This window comes from Neoarius graeffei, chromosome 4 (genome assembly GCF_027579695.1).
Source record: "Neoarius graeffei isolate fNeoGra1 chromosome 4, fNeoGra1.pri, whole genome shotgun sequence".
NCBI lineage: Eukaryota > Metazoa > Chordata > Actinopteri > Siluriformes > Ariidae > Neoarius > Neoarius graeffei.
In genome coordinates this window covers 7,209,365-7,224,595 of record NC_083572.1, presented here as the reverse complement: position 1 = coordinate 7,224,595, position 15,231 = coordinate 7,209,365, and the positions used below count along the sequence as shown (strand labels likewise).

The window sequence follows — 15,231 nt, the reverse complement described above, 5'->3', positions numbered from 1 at the left end:
CCTCACTCGCACACTATAAATGGGAGGGAGAGAGAGAGAGAGAGAGAGAGAGAATATTATCCTAATGGACATGGTCCTAATGTCATGAGAAGCTGAGAGCTGAGGGATGCATTATTCAACTCACAGAGACACAGCTCACTTACACACACACACACACACACACACACACACACACACACACACACACACACACACACAAAGAGAGAGCAATTCACCTACACACTATTTACAGTAGTAATTTGTTTCGTCTGACTGATAAACATTTCAGACATTCACCGAATTCTTCAGGTGTTTGGACTCAATTGGCAATAAAAACACAGCTAAGTGTCTCTTCCCACGACTTCACCAAATCTTCTTCTCAGACCAGTTCAGGAGAGTTTTATTGCCACAGACAGCATTGCTGGGTCTGTGTGTTTCCTCTAGTAGTCACTTTTGAGCTACTACCATGGATAGATTTTTTGTGAATTAACTACTTAAAGAAATTGTGATTTTAGTGCTGCTGGTGTTACATCTGTTACTTTATAAAACTTAATAAACTGTAAATATTACAGTACCTTTATCAGCGTTAATCAATCTGTTGGACTGGATCTGTATGGTGGGGGAAAAAAGGAAAGATTGAGTTTTTCCATTGTTTTGCTGTATTTGTCATGTACACCTTATAACCCCTGTACATGAGCATTCTCAAATATATTCAGGTTGATTATGTTTTATTATTATTATTATTATTATTACAGAATAAAAAATTAAATAAGAGAAAAATATAAATAAAATATTTATTAAAAAAAGTTCAACATGATTATGCTAACTATGAATACAAAAAAAGGATACAACAAGCAAAAAGGAACATTTTAATAATAATAATAATAATAATAATAATAATGAATAAAAATACAGTATAGGCATAGTTTTAAAAAGTTACAGTAACTATGAATAAAAATAACATACAAAATAATAAAATCAGTCAAATGATAAATAGTAGATAAGAATACATTACAAAAAAATACTATAGAAATAGGCCTAATTAAATATTACACTAACTATAAATACAATGTTAAAACACACTATAAGAGTAAAATGAAAAATAAAATTAAAATAATATATGAGCATAATTAAAATTTATTACAGTGATTTGGAATACAATAGTAAAATATCGTAATAAAAACAATTAAAAGAATAAAAAAAGAATGAAAATAAAGAATATATGTCCAAGTGTTATAATACTAACTGAATTTATTAATAATAATAATAATAATAATAATAATAAACTGCTAACTATGTATTTGTATTTATTGTTTTATTCATAATTTTTTATTATTATTTTGTATCTTTATATTTATTGTTTTATTTATTCATAGTGTAATAATAATAATAATAATAATAATAAAAACAAACAAGAAATACAACTGTAAATAAAAATACAAAATAATTCAGACTAATTTAAAAAATATATACGTTATTTCCCAGCTGGGAGGTCCGTATGGTGAAATACCATGACCGAGGTCTTGAAAGTACTGAGTGAGGCCCTCTGGGCCGAGGCCCAGAGTATTTAAGGCCGAGGTCACGGTATTTCACCATACAGACCGACCTTAAGCTGGTAGATAATATATTTATTTTTTTCTTTACCAAATTCTAACAGAAAACGAGAGCGCCTGAAAGGGAAAACCGAGCCGAGAAGAGCCGCCATTTTTAATCCTCATTTATGGCTGTAATGCAAATTGCTTCCTCCTCGGTATACAAGTGCACTTCCATGGCAGGAAAAAACTACATTTTGCCGCCTATGTAGTCCCCAATTTATACAAAATTGAGTCATTCAGGATTCAGCCATGTTTTTGCTCGGCGTTAGCAACAGTTAGAGGTTTTTAGCTTTCTCCTGAAATGTTTTCTTTTATTTCTTCTTCGTCAGGGTAGTAAAACTCGCTTTCGCTGTGAACACTGTCGTTATCGCTATCCATGCTGTAAAATTAATGCTATTCTCCTGAGAAGTGCTGGCAAAAATTTATAAGATTTTTGATAATCTAAAAACAAATCTTATTTAAAAAAAAAAAGATAAATGTTGACAAAAAATTGCGACTATATTTGTTGTTGTTGTGAACGAGCGAGTTGCCAGATGTCCGTAACCGGGGTCCGTATCTGGGGTCCGTATCCCTCCATATTCCATCAAATCCTGCGCTTGCCAGCCAATCAGAGCGCAGGATTTGATGGAAACCGGACCGCGAAAAAAATAAATAAATACTGTAAATATATATATATAAGATGTTAACCAACCATGAAATAAAGGAGAATGTAGGAGAATAGGACATCCTAATAATAGTGGGTAAAAAAAAATTAAACTTTTGGCAAAGTATAAATTAATAAGAATATTTATTTTTTAATAATTATTATTTGTCCAGAGATGAGATGAGATGAAAACAAAAACCAACATAATTTTCCTTCAGGCGAGACTACAGTTAGCCTGTTTAGCTTGGGAAGCTTCCCGCGCTTTTCATTAAACGCTCGTGCAGATGGCGTAATGGAGTGAGCAGGGGTTTTTTTCCCTGTCATCAGGAATTTTTTCTCTCTGAGGCGGAAAAAGTGAGTCTCTTTCATTCTGCAGCTCTTATTCACTGAAAGCAAACCGCACACAGCTTCAGGGGCAAAACACACAGCATTTATCCCTTTTCATGCGGTTTAAAGACCACTTTGGCCTCATTGTGCTCGGTCATCTGGGTCATCTCTACCACACACGCAAACTAATATTTCTCTAAGCACTTGTTACATAGAAGATATTCTTTCAATGGTTTATTTCTATGTTTATGTCTCTGATTGTGCAGCTTTTATAAAACAAATTTGAACACCAAGACATTCAAGAAGGAATCTAAAGTAAATAGATTGTCGAAAAGCAGAGAAGAGCGCCCTCTAGTGGTCATCAGCATACACACACTGACAACACATCATGGAAATAATTAGTCTTTCAGTGATATCTTTTTCTAAGGCTGAATGATTGTACATCATCTTTAATATAAAAAAATAAGAATTTGGTGCACAGTTTTTAACTTCTGTTTCCAGCAGTTTGTGCTCCAGGAGCTCTTCTGTGGGATTGGACCATATGGGTGAGCCTTCGGCACCCATGACCCTGTCACCGGTTCACCGGTTGTCCTTTGGATCTTGGGCTGCTTTTGGTAGGTACGGACCACTGCATACCGGGAACACCCCACAAGATGTGCCTTTTTTTTCCCCTTAAAAGAGATGCCCAGACCAGGGCGGCATGGTGGTGTAGTGGTTAGCGCTGTCGCCTCACAGCAAGAAGGTCCAGGTTCGAACCCCGTGGCCGGCGAGGGCCTTTCTGTGTGGAGTTTGCATGTTCTCCCCGTGTCCGCGTGGGTTTCCTCCGGGTGCTCCGGTTTCCCCCACAGTCCAAAGACATGCAGACTAGGCTAACTGGTGACTCTAAATTGAGCGTAGGTGTGAATGTGAGTGTGAATGGTTGTCTGTGTCTATGTGTCAGCCCTGTGATGACCTGGCGACTTGTCCAGGGTGTACCCCGCCTTTCGCCTGTAGTCAGCTGGGATAGGCTCCAGCTTGCCTGCGACCCTGTAGAACAGGATAAAGCGGCTAGAGATAATGAGATGAGATGCTCAGACCCAGTCATCTCACCATCACAATTTGTTCCTTGTCAAAGTCACTCAGATCCTTACGCTTGCCCATTTTTCCTGCTTCCAGCACATCAACTTCAAGAACTGACTGTTCTCTTGCTGCCGAATACAGGTTTATCCCACCCCTTGACAGGTGCCAGTGTAATGACAATCACAGTTATTCACTTCTTCGCCTGTCAGTGGTTTTCATGTTCTTTAACTTTCCACTCACAAACATTATTTTGATTTTTTGATGTTTGGGTTAAACCCAACAAGAAATCTCTTCTTATTTAACGTTTTCTGGAGGGAAAAAAGTGCACGAGCAAACAAAAATCAAACAAACAAATAAATGAAACAATTGATAAATAATTGAACAAACAAAAAACAACCAAAGAAACAAATAAAATGAATGAATGACCAAAGAAATCAATGAATAAATGTATGCACAGACAGACAAATAAATGAATGAACACCCAAACAAGTAAACAATCAAAGAAATCGAGGAATGAATGAACAGACAAACAAATGAATGAATAAGTTAAAGTAATGAACAAACAAATTAATAAGCAAGTGAACAATGGACTGGTGAATGAACAGATGAACAAAAACAAATAAGTGATGAATGAATGAAGGAAGAAAAACAATTGAAACAGACAAACAAGTGAACGAATGAACAACCAAAGAAAAATCAATGAACAAATGCATGCACAAACAAACGAAGAAATCAAGGAATGAATGAATGAACAGACAAACAAAAACAAATTAATGACTAAATTAACAACCAAGTGAACAATGGACTGGCGAATGAACAGACAAAAAAAAGAATGAATGAAGGATGAAAAACAATTAAACAGACAAGTGAATGAATGAACGAACAAAGAAATTAATGAACAAATGCATGCACAGACAAACAAGTAAACAACCAAGAATGAATGAACGAACGAACGAACAAACAGACAAACAAGTGTTGCCAGGCAAAACAAACCTTGCCAGTAGCACTTCTGATGAATATGAAGGAAGATACCATGAAAAAAATAGGTCCCCTATGGGTCCATGTGGCTACTGCTTATAAATAAAATTTTCTGATCTCATGTCCATACAGAGTGGTGTAGTGGTTAGCGCTGTCGCCTCACAGCAAGAAGGTCCTGGGTTCGAGCCCCGTGGCCGGCGAGGGCCTTTCTGTGTGGAGTTTGCATGTTCTCCCCGTGTCTGCGTGGGTTTTCTCCGGGTGCTCCGGTTTCCCCCACAGTCCAAAGACATGCAGGTTAGGTTAACTGGTGACTCTAAATTGACCGTAGGTGTGAATGTGAGTGTGAATGGTTGTCTGTGTCTATGTGTCAGCCCTGTGATGACCTGGCGACTTGTCCAGGGTGTACCCCGCCTTTCGCCCGTAGTCAGCTGGGATAGGCTCCAGCTTGCCTGCGACCCTGTAGAACAGGATAAAGCGGCTGGAGATATGAGATCATCGCTACAAGAGGATTTCTCAAACTCTCCAGACTCTTGCTCTCCATTTATCTCCATCTTCCATCAAGGTTGGCAAGTCTTCAACTAAGCACCCGGCATCATTTGCTAACTGATCAGTCTGTGTCTTCTTATGGTGACCAACTGGATTTTGGCCATGCAAGGGTCCCCACAGAAGGACATCACTCACAACCTCATCTTTGCTACACCATGAATGACCAGCCAGTCTTCACTCTCGAAGAACACAAGTTACTCTTGGAAGGTTTCTATAGAGCTCTTCAGTCGTAGGGTGTGTTCTCCAGTCAACAATTAAGATGGCTGTTATTGTTTTCGTGTACATCCCTATGGGTCAGAGTCCATGATGTTGAACCATACAGCAGCACAGATTCAACAGTCGATCTAAAGAACTCCCGTTTCAGGTCTTTAGGGAGATTCGACTTCCAAATCTTGTCTAGATTTTTCAGAGCAGTCCAAGCTTTGACTTTTTCCATCTCCGTATCTTTTTCAGAGGATTGTATATTACTGCCAAGATACACAAATCATCAACAGAATTGATTTTGCTCCCATCCATAGATTTCATCGTCACTCAAGTGATTTGAGTCAATGGACAAAAACAAATGGATGGATAGAACGAAAGAACGAACAAACTACCAAACAAATGAATGAATAAATGTTCAAATTGTCATGTATTCTAATCATCACGGGGAAATCTGCCAACGATGTACAAACCTGTTGGACATTATGGTGATGTCAGGTTGCTAGGCAACAGGAGGAGAGAGACTCCAGCAGGGTCACATCTGATTACAGAGTGTTTCCTCTCTCCATCACACAAACACCCAGGCTGTTAAAAGCAGTCAGACCTGAGGGAAAGCTGGCACATGACATCATCCTCAGCTCATATCGTTATCATTTTTCAGCCTTAATTTCTCTTCTCTTTTTATTCTCACCCCAAAAACACAACTTGGTTTGTGCAGACACTTATTTGAGAAAGAAGTGCTATCTTACCTCTTTGCAATGTGCACACAGACGTATGGCAATGGCCTCATTACTGCCCAGGTCAGACGAGCTCCTCAGAATTTAGACTAACGAGCCTCCAAACACCAACAAACATCCTGAGTGTGGGAGGTAATGAGAAAGCCAGAACAGCTGGCACCCAAATGAAAGAAGTCCAGTAGAAATCAGAGAGGAAGGACATTTCAGTCGGCTGGGAACCTCATTACTGTCTTTCAGCTCATCCCAAACAGTATTACTGCAGAGTCAGAGCCTTTAAAGAAAGAAATGTTGCTGTGGGATTAGATGAATAATATTCTACGGCGGAATAGTTAATGATGGAGCGGTGAGACTCCTGAGCTAATCAAGATCAACGGATACATTCCATTGAATCAATTCACCTATTCATGAATCAATAATCACTAATTAGAAAATTATCCATTCAACAGAACCGCCTGCTTTACTCGTACCCAAAGCATGAAACGTAACTATAAATGGACGAAAATAGAAGTAGGACACCGTTCACTGTTCCATTTAATAAATTAAAAAAAAAAAAAACAGTTAGTGTAGGTCAACTGGAGAATAAGAGGAATAAAACACTTTGGGACCTTGCATTATTTGTAAAATATTCAATTAGAAAAAGAATAAATTATTCTATCCACATTCACTTGATATGAGCAATCGTGCACTCTGATTGGCTACACTACTACAAGGATATCAGCTCATATACCGTGAGTAGAGAAAAATAAAATAGCAGAGCACGTTGCTGAACCAACCGAGGACGAAATAAAAACTCTACTTGAAAACACTCCCCCCCCCAAAAAAAACAATAAAATATGGAATGAAGGTATTTGATAGTAAGAACGTCTTTTTTTTTTCAAGAATTATCGCATTTTTCACAAATTGCTCCTGTCATTTGTTTACATTCTAAATGGAAATTATTTGGCAGAAGTTTTGTATAAAGTTTTTATTTATCGAATTTGCAAAAAATAAAAATGCTCCATTTGTCAAAATCCAGTGAATGTGGAGAGAATAAAACAGTTATTCCACTCATTGTACACGGATTATAGCCGACTCAACTCTATGGAATCAATTTTGTGCCAAAATGTTCATACAATACTTTTGAAATATCAAACAAAAACGACAAATCAAAATACAAAAAAAAAAAGTCAATTTTTTTAGACTGGCAAACAAATTATTCATGTAATCGTGCAAAATATCAGTCTATTACTCTTCAGAAACCTTTTCTTTTTGTTCCGCGTCTTTCTCAGTTTTGTTTGACGTAATTTATTTTGGTTGCGATTCCAGCTTTCTTTCTTTAGTGGCAAGTCAAATGTTAGACTTCGCTCCGCTACCCAATATAATAGCTGTCTTGCTAACGTTAAACACGCCTGCATAATGTGCACTACTGCAACACATACAACACATTTGTCCCGCACTTACACTTTGTTGAATTAATTCGATATCATAGTCGCCACTGAAGTCCACTCGATCCTTGTTTACCGTCAATGGATCGGTCACTCGTCAAACAGTCCGCCAAAATCTGAGTAGGAAATGGCCGCAACAGCCTCCGGGGGAATCGCTGAACATAGCTGTCAGTCAAACACAAGTTAGCCAATGGGAATGCGTTCCTGGACAGCCCGCCCACACGTGAAGTTTGTGCCAAAACTGCAAGCAAAAAGTCAGGGAGCGCAAACGAGAAAGCTGGAATCGCAACCAAAATAAATTACATCACACAAAACCGAGAAAGACGCGGAACAAAAATAAAAGGTTTCTGAAGAGTAATAGACTGATATTTTGCACGATTACACGAATAATTTGTTTGCCAGTCTAAAAAAATTGACTTTTTTTTGTATTTTGATTTGTCGTTTTTGTTTGATATTTCAAAAGTATTGTATGAACATTTTGGCACAAAATTGATTCCATACAACTTGGTGCTACGCGCCTCATCGGCTATTAGCTCATGTACAACTCGATTTCGTGGAATAACTTAAATGTAACTTTAAATGGGTAAAGCATTGTCACATGACTTTCAATAAATAAATAAATAAAAATCCCAGCTTGTAGCACTATAAAAGGAATGAAACACTTTGGGAGTCATTTAAAAAAAAAAAAGAATGATTCATTCATGATTCACTGATCACTGATTCATCCAATAGATTGAAGTGCTTTACTCTTACAAACAGAATTATATAAAACAACTATAAATGGACAAAAAGCACGACACTGTTTTTTAATCGTTCAAAAAAAGATTGTTAGTGCTGTGGTATAAGAGAAATAAAACACTTCTGGAGTCTGGAATCGTTTCAAAAAGAACGATTCCTTGAGGAATCAGTGAGGAATCATTTAGGAATCGCTTACCAGCAAATGATTCATCCTGTGCTTTCGTCTTCCTCTTACTCCTCGTTTTTTCCCCCCCTCAGTTCAATTATAAAAAATAACATTTCCAACGTCAGGAACCCGATACATTTTTGTTCACAAAAACCTGCTTTTACAAATCAAACACATTTCGTAGACTTTCAAAGGTGTCGGCTTCCCAAAATATGCTTTATTTTGGAAAACTACAGTGTAAGTCAGAAACCTTTTTGCTCCGATTCAAAGGAATAAAAGTCATTTTGCACATTCTGAACACACATTTTCAGCCGAGAAAAAAAAACAAAAAAAACAAAAACAAAACTTAAACGTAACAAAAATTGATAGAGAAAATTTTCTGGTACATCGTGGGCCTTCATGATGTCATGAATATCATGTGACTGTTATAATGATGAGGAAATTAAGTATACTTTGGTACAAAAAATATGATCTTTATTCTTTTGGCTTCTTAAAATAATGTCACCATGTAGTTGGTTAGTATAGTGCATGCAGTTTACTACAACACTACGAATGAAATATGACGACCACTGATTGCTTCATAAAGTTATATGTACATTTAAAACCGGGATCTGGCCCTCACACATACTGTAGCACTGTGCAAAAAAAGTAAACAAAATAAATCAATTAATTAATTAAAAAAAAAAAAAAAACATGAGCTCCGAACTACTATTTACAGTATAAACATTGAACGAGAGAATGGGAATAAAGCACATCAATGCTGGTCCCAGTACAGTCACATATACTAGCTCTCTGTCTCACACATATATACTATACATCTCTCTCACACACACACACACACACTCACACACATAGATAATATGCATCCAGATGGCAGTGTAAAAGTGCTCCTCTACAGTGTCGATCGAGTACAGAGGTGAGATACAGAGTGCCGATATGTACAGACAATCACCACAAGTTTCAACAAAAGAGCTGATCGTAACTGCAAAACATTCTCACACCCCACCACCACCACCACCACCACACCCATACGTGACGTTCAGGAGTTCGCGATTGTTGTTCTTTGAGCTCAAACTCGTCCGCCATCTTCCCTGTTCGCTTTGGAAGAAAGACGTCGTCTCTCTTTTGAATTAAGAACGAGATTTCCTTTCAAAATCCACCATTGGAAAACATTCAGTAAAGGATGTGGATCTGGATATCATCCGTAGCGTGATAATCCCGGGGAATTTTGTTCAAGAGTGGACATTCAGGCTTCTCAGAGGAACCCGATCAGACACGAAGCATGGGTTTGCAATCAAATTCTCCTGACCGTGCTCATTTTATTTCCTTTTGTTGTTCTGATAAATATAAATAAGGCAGCGCTGCAGTACATCTCTATCTATAATTAGAATTATATAAAACATTCCCACAAACCAACCCAGTGGCTGTAAAAATGATCCTGATCCCTAAATGGACATTGTGCTCACAAAGAGCAGATACTTCCTGTCTACTTCCTCAAACATACAACATGTTAAATCTCTCTCTTTGTTTCTTTATTTATTTCTGCTAAAGTCCTACGTTACTACACCCTCGACAGACGTGCGCTTTGATGAAACAGTTCACACAATCGAAAGAATGAGTAGAAAATTTCGACATGATCCTAAAAAAAATGAACAGATGGAACAGGTGCAGGTATACGGTAGCATAATACGCCATTCGAGAACAAGGACACCAGTGGTAGTGGCAGTGCGGGCTACTGATGACCGTGTAACAGTTTCCTAATGTCTTCAGGATCATTGGACAACACTCAGAATGAAAGGACGCGTCCAAAAGCTGCATTCTACACACACCCAAGTCCTTCTTAACAGTCACAGTCACTCTTCTGAAGTGTACGTGTGTGTGTGTGTGTGTGCGCTCGAGTGTGTGCGGCGTGTCGACAACGTTAACATGTCTCACCACCATGCATCCTCAGCAACACACACACACACACACGTTCAGTTTGGCATGAGTCCCAAAACCTTCGCGAAGGAAGTCCATAGCTTTGTTCCCCATAAAATCTGTAAACAGTGTCTCATTTGAAGAGCAGTCTTCATCACGTTCGCTTCATTCTCTCTCTGAACAGTCTCGGGATTTCATTTCTTTCTCTCGCGCGTGTCTTTTGTACTGTTCTCCTTCTCCCGTCTTTCCTTCTCATACTTGTCCTTCTCTGATTTGGCCACGCTGTTATACGAAGGTGGTGAAGCCGAAGACGGGGTCATGTCCGTTTTGTCCGATGCCGAGTTCTCTGGAAACTTCCCAATCACGAGAACCTCTTTCTCAGGCAGAGGTTTGCCGCCATCCTGCAGTCGCTGGCGGAACATATCTGACGCCTTCTTGACCGTAATACAGATGCGGTAGCGTCGGAAGGCTCGTTGGATGATGATGGCTGACATTTCCTCCTGCTTGCGCCGCAGGGTGGTGGTGATGGGCTCGTAGGACACTTTGGATGGATTGGAGGCCATGAAACGCTCCTCCATCTGGCCACGCAGCGCGTCCATCTCACCCTCCTCGCCCAGCACACGCAGTGTAAACGCAAACAGGATGTCCAGGCAGTGGATACGGTCTCCACTGACCATCGGCAGGTCCATCGCAATCAGCTGGATCTTGTTGGGTTTAGGGATTCGCAGTGGTGGGTCCAGGGCATCTGCAAAGTCTGACAGCTTGTCATATTCAACAAACTGCGTCGCGTTCGGGTCGAAGCGCTCCCACACCTCATAGAACATCTCAAAATCATCCTCGCTTAACGGTTCTGCACTTTCCTCTGTAGCAACACTGAAGTTCTCCAGGATGACAGCAATGTACATGTTGACCACGATCAGGAAGCAGATGATGATGTAGCTAACGAAGAAGAAGATGCCCACTGATGGGTTGCCACAGTCACCGCGGTACGAGTTGCCTGGGTGCTCAGTCTCACTGTCACAGTCAGGTTCGCGCTTGTTCAAGATGGGTGCCAGAAGCCCATCCCAGCCGGCTGACGTCGTGATCTGGAAGAGGCACAGCATGGAGTTTCCGAAGGTCTCGAAGTTGAACATGTCATCGATTCCAGCTTCGTGTTTAACATAGGCAAAGTTAGACATGCCAAAAATGGCGTAGATGAACATGACCAGGAAAAGCAAGAGCCCAATGTTGAACAAGGCAGGAAGTGACATCATTAAGGCGAACAAGAGGGTTCGGATACCCTTGGCCCCCTTGATGAGACGGAGGATACGGCCGATCCTAGCCAACCGGATGACTCGGAATAAGGTGGGCGACACGAAATACTTCTCGATGACCTCTGAGAGGAACATTCCTGCAAGGGAAAAGAGAAGAACTGAGATGATTTCTGAAGGAAATACATTTGAGTAGCCTGTTTTGTCAAACACTTTCCCAGCGCTTACCGACGATGGACAGAATCACAACCACAAAGTCAAACACGTTCCAGCCAATGGTGAAGAAGTAGTGTCTCAGCGAGAACATCTTCAGCACACACTCGCCGGTGAAGAGCACGATGAAGACCAGGTTGATCCGGTAGAGGATGTCGTCCATTTCTTTCGTCTGATCGTCGGTTTCCACCATCATGGTCACCATGTTCAGGCAGATCAGGATCATGATGATGATGTCGAAGGCTTGTTTGGTGATCAGGTCAAAGACAAGGCCCTGAAGTTTGTTCTGGAAAATGCAAAATTCGTCATTACTAATTCACTTAAACGTTAACGACGTGCAGCACTAGTTATAGGTGTGTGCAAAAGTTTGCATCTCCTATGATACAACAATCCAAAACACACATGCAACCAAACACAACATGTCCTGGGGGATGCAAACATTTGCACTCAAACGTACAGAAAGCCCACGCCTTTGCTCATTTTTTGTGTGTTTAGTATGTTGGACGTACTGCGGGTCTCGGGATGGGTTTCTGCGGTTTCTTCGAGCCAAGCTTCTTCATGGCGTTGTAGTACTTCTTCTGCTCTTCTGTCATGAAAATATCTTGACCTCCAAAGTAAAGGGCAAACACGAAAGACGCTGGTTACAATCTCACCCACATTAATCTAATCTATAATCCAGTCACAGTGCATTCAGTCCTGCATGCTAGTCACCTATGAACCAATAAATGTCAGGGAAGTATGGGGTGCCAAGTGTCACCGGGCCCATTTCGTGGATGAAATGCATTTTGTCCATCACAGAATGCATTTCATCATCACAAAATGCATTTCATCGGACGAAATGCATTTCGTCCATCACGAAATGCATTTCGTCCATCACGAAATGCATTTCGTCCATCACGAAATGCATTTCGTCCATCACAGAATGCATTTCGTCCATCACAGAATGCATTTCGTCCATCACAGAATGCATTTCGTCCATCACAGAATGCATTTCGTCCATCACAGAATGCATTTCATCAGACGAAATGCATTTCGTCCATCACGACATGCATTTCGTCCATCACGACATGCATTTCGTCCATCACGACATGCATTTCGTCCATCACGACATGCATTTCGCCCATCACGACATGCATTTCGCCCATCACGACATGCATTTCGCCCATCACGACATGCATTTCGCCCATCACGACATGCATTTCGCCCATCACGACATGCATTTCGCCCATCACGACATGCATTTCGCCCATCACGACATGCATTTCGCCCATCACGACATGCATTTCGCCCATCACGGAATGCATTTCGCCCATCACAGAATGCATTTCGTGGGACGAAATGCATTTCGTCCATTACAAAATGCATTTCGTCCATCACAGAATGCATTTCATCATCACAAAATGCATTTCGTCCGACGAAATGCATTCTGTGATGGACAAAATGCATTCTGTGATGGACGAAACGCATTCTGTGATGGACGAAATGCATTTCGTCCCACGAAATGGGCCCGGTGATGGACGAAATGCATTTCGTCCATCACAAAATGCATTTCGTCCATCACAGAATGCATTTCATCATCACAAAATGCATTCTGTGATGGACGAAATGCATTCTGTGATGGACGAAACGCATTCTGTGATGGACGAAATGCATTTCGTCCCACGAAATGGGCCCGGTGATGGACGAAATGCATTTCGTCCATCACAAAATGCATTTCGTCCATCACAGAATGCATTTCATCATCACAGAATGCATTTCGCCCATCACAGAATGCATTTCGTGGGACGAAATGCATTTCGTCCATTACAAAATGCATTTCGTCCATCACAGAATGCATTTCATCATCACAAAATGCATTTCGTCCGACGAAATGCATTCTGTGATGGACAAAATGCATTCTGTGATGGACGAAACGCATCCTGTGATGGACGAAATGCATTTCGTCCCACGAAATGGGCCCGGTGATGGACGAAATGCATTTCGTCCATCACAAAATGCATTTCGTCCATCACAGAATGCATTTCATCATCACAAAATGCATTCTGTGATGGACGAAATGCATTCTGTGATGGACGAAACGCATTCTGTGATGGACGAAATGCATTTCGTCCCACGAAATGGGCCCGGTGATGGACGAAATGCATTTCGTCCATCACAAAATGCATTTCGTCCATCACAGAATGCATTTCATCCATCACAGAATGCATTTCGTCAGACGAAATGCATTTCGTCCATCACGACATGCATTTCGCCCATCACGACATGCATTTCGCCCATCACGACATGCATTTCGCCCATCACGACATGCATTTCGCCCATCACGACATGCATTTCGCCCATCACGACATGCATTTCGCCCATCACGACATGCATTTCGCCCATCACGACATGCATTTCGCCCATCACGACATGCATTTCGTCCATCACGACATGCATTTCGCCCATCACGACATGCATTTCGTCCATCACAGAATGCATTTCGTCCATCACAGAATGCATTTCATCAGACGAAATGCATTTCGTCCATCACGACATGCATTTCGTCCATCACGACATGCATTTCGCCCATCACGACATGCATTTCGCCCATCACGACATGCATTTCGCCCATCACGACATGCATTTCGCCCATCACGACATGCATTTCGTCCATCACAAAATGCATTTCGTCCATCACAGAATGCATTTCGTCCATCACAGAATGCATTTCGTCCATCACAGAATGCATTTCATCAGACGAAATGCATTTCGTCCATCACGACATGCATTTCGTCCATCACGACATGCATTTCGTCCATCACGACATGCATTTCGCCCATCACGACATGCATTTCGCCCATCACGACATGCATTTCGCCCATCACGACATGCATTTCGCCCATCACGACATGCATTTCGCCCATCACGACATGCATTTCGCCCATCACGGAATGCATTTCGCCCATCACAGAATGCATTTCGTGGGACGAAATGCATTTCGTCCATTACAAAATGCATTTCGTCCATCACAGAATGCATTTCGTCCATCACAGAATGCATTTCATCATCACAAAATGCATTTCGTCCGACGAAATGCATTCTGTGATGGACAAAATGCATTCTGTGATGGACGAAACGCATTCTGTGATGGACGAAACGCATCCTGTGATGGACGAAATGCATTTCGTCCCACGAAATGGGCCCGGTGATGGACGAAATGCATTTCGTCCATCACAAAATGCATTTCGTCCATCACAGAATGCATTTCATCATCACAAAATGCATTCTGTGATGGACGAAACGCATTCTGTGATGGACGAAACGCATTCTGTGATGGACGAAACGCATTCTGTGATGGACGAAACGCATTCTGTGATGGACGAAACGCATTCTGTGATGGACGAAACGCATTTCGTCCCACGAAATTGGCCCGGTGATGGACGAAATGCATTTCGTCCGATGAAATGCATTTTGTGATG

At 40.9% G+C, this 15,231-nt stretch overlaps 1 protein-coding gene across 7 annotated transcripts in view; it reads right to left on the bottom strand.

Annotated features, from left to right (window-relative positions):
- Nucleotides 1–10,504: 10,504 nt before the first annotated feature.
- The window catches only part of scn1lab (sodium channel, voltage-gated, type I like, alpha b), a 92,651-nt gene continuing 87,924 nt past the window's right edge, over nucleotides 10,505–15,231 (bottom strand). For all 7 annotated transcript variants that reach the window (XM_060918767.1, XM_060918768.1, XM_060918772.1 and 4 more), the window contains exons 24-26: nucleotides 12,283–12,387; nucleotides 11,789–12,059; nucleotides 10,505–11,700 (exon numbers count right to left, since the gene is read on the bottom strand). In XM_060918767.1, the coding sequence (XP_060774750.1) occupies nucleotides 10,505–11,700; nucleotides 11,789–12,059; nucleotides 12,283–12,387 (1,572 nt within the window). The remainder of the gene's footprint in view (nucleotides 11,701–11,788; nucleotides 12,060–12,282; nucleotides 12,388–15,231) is intronic.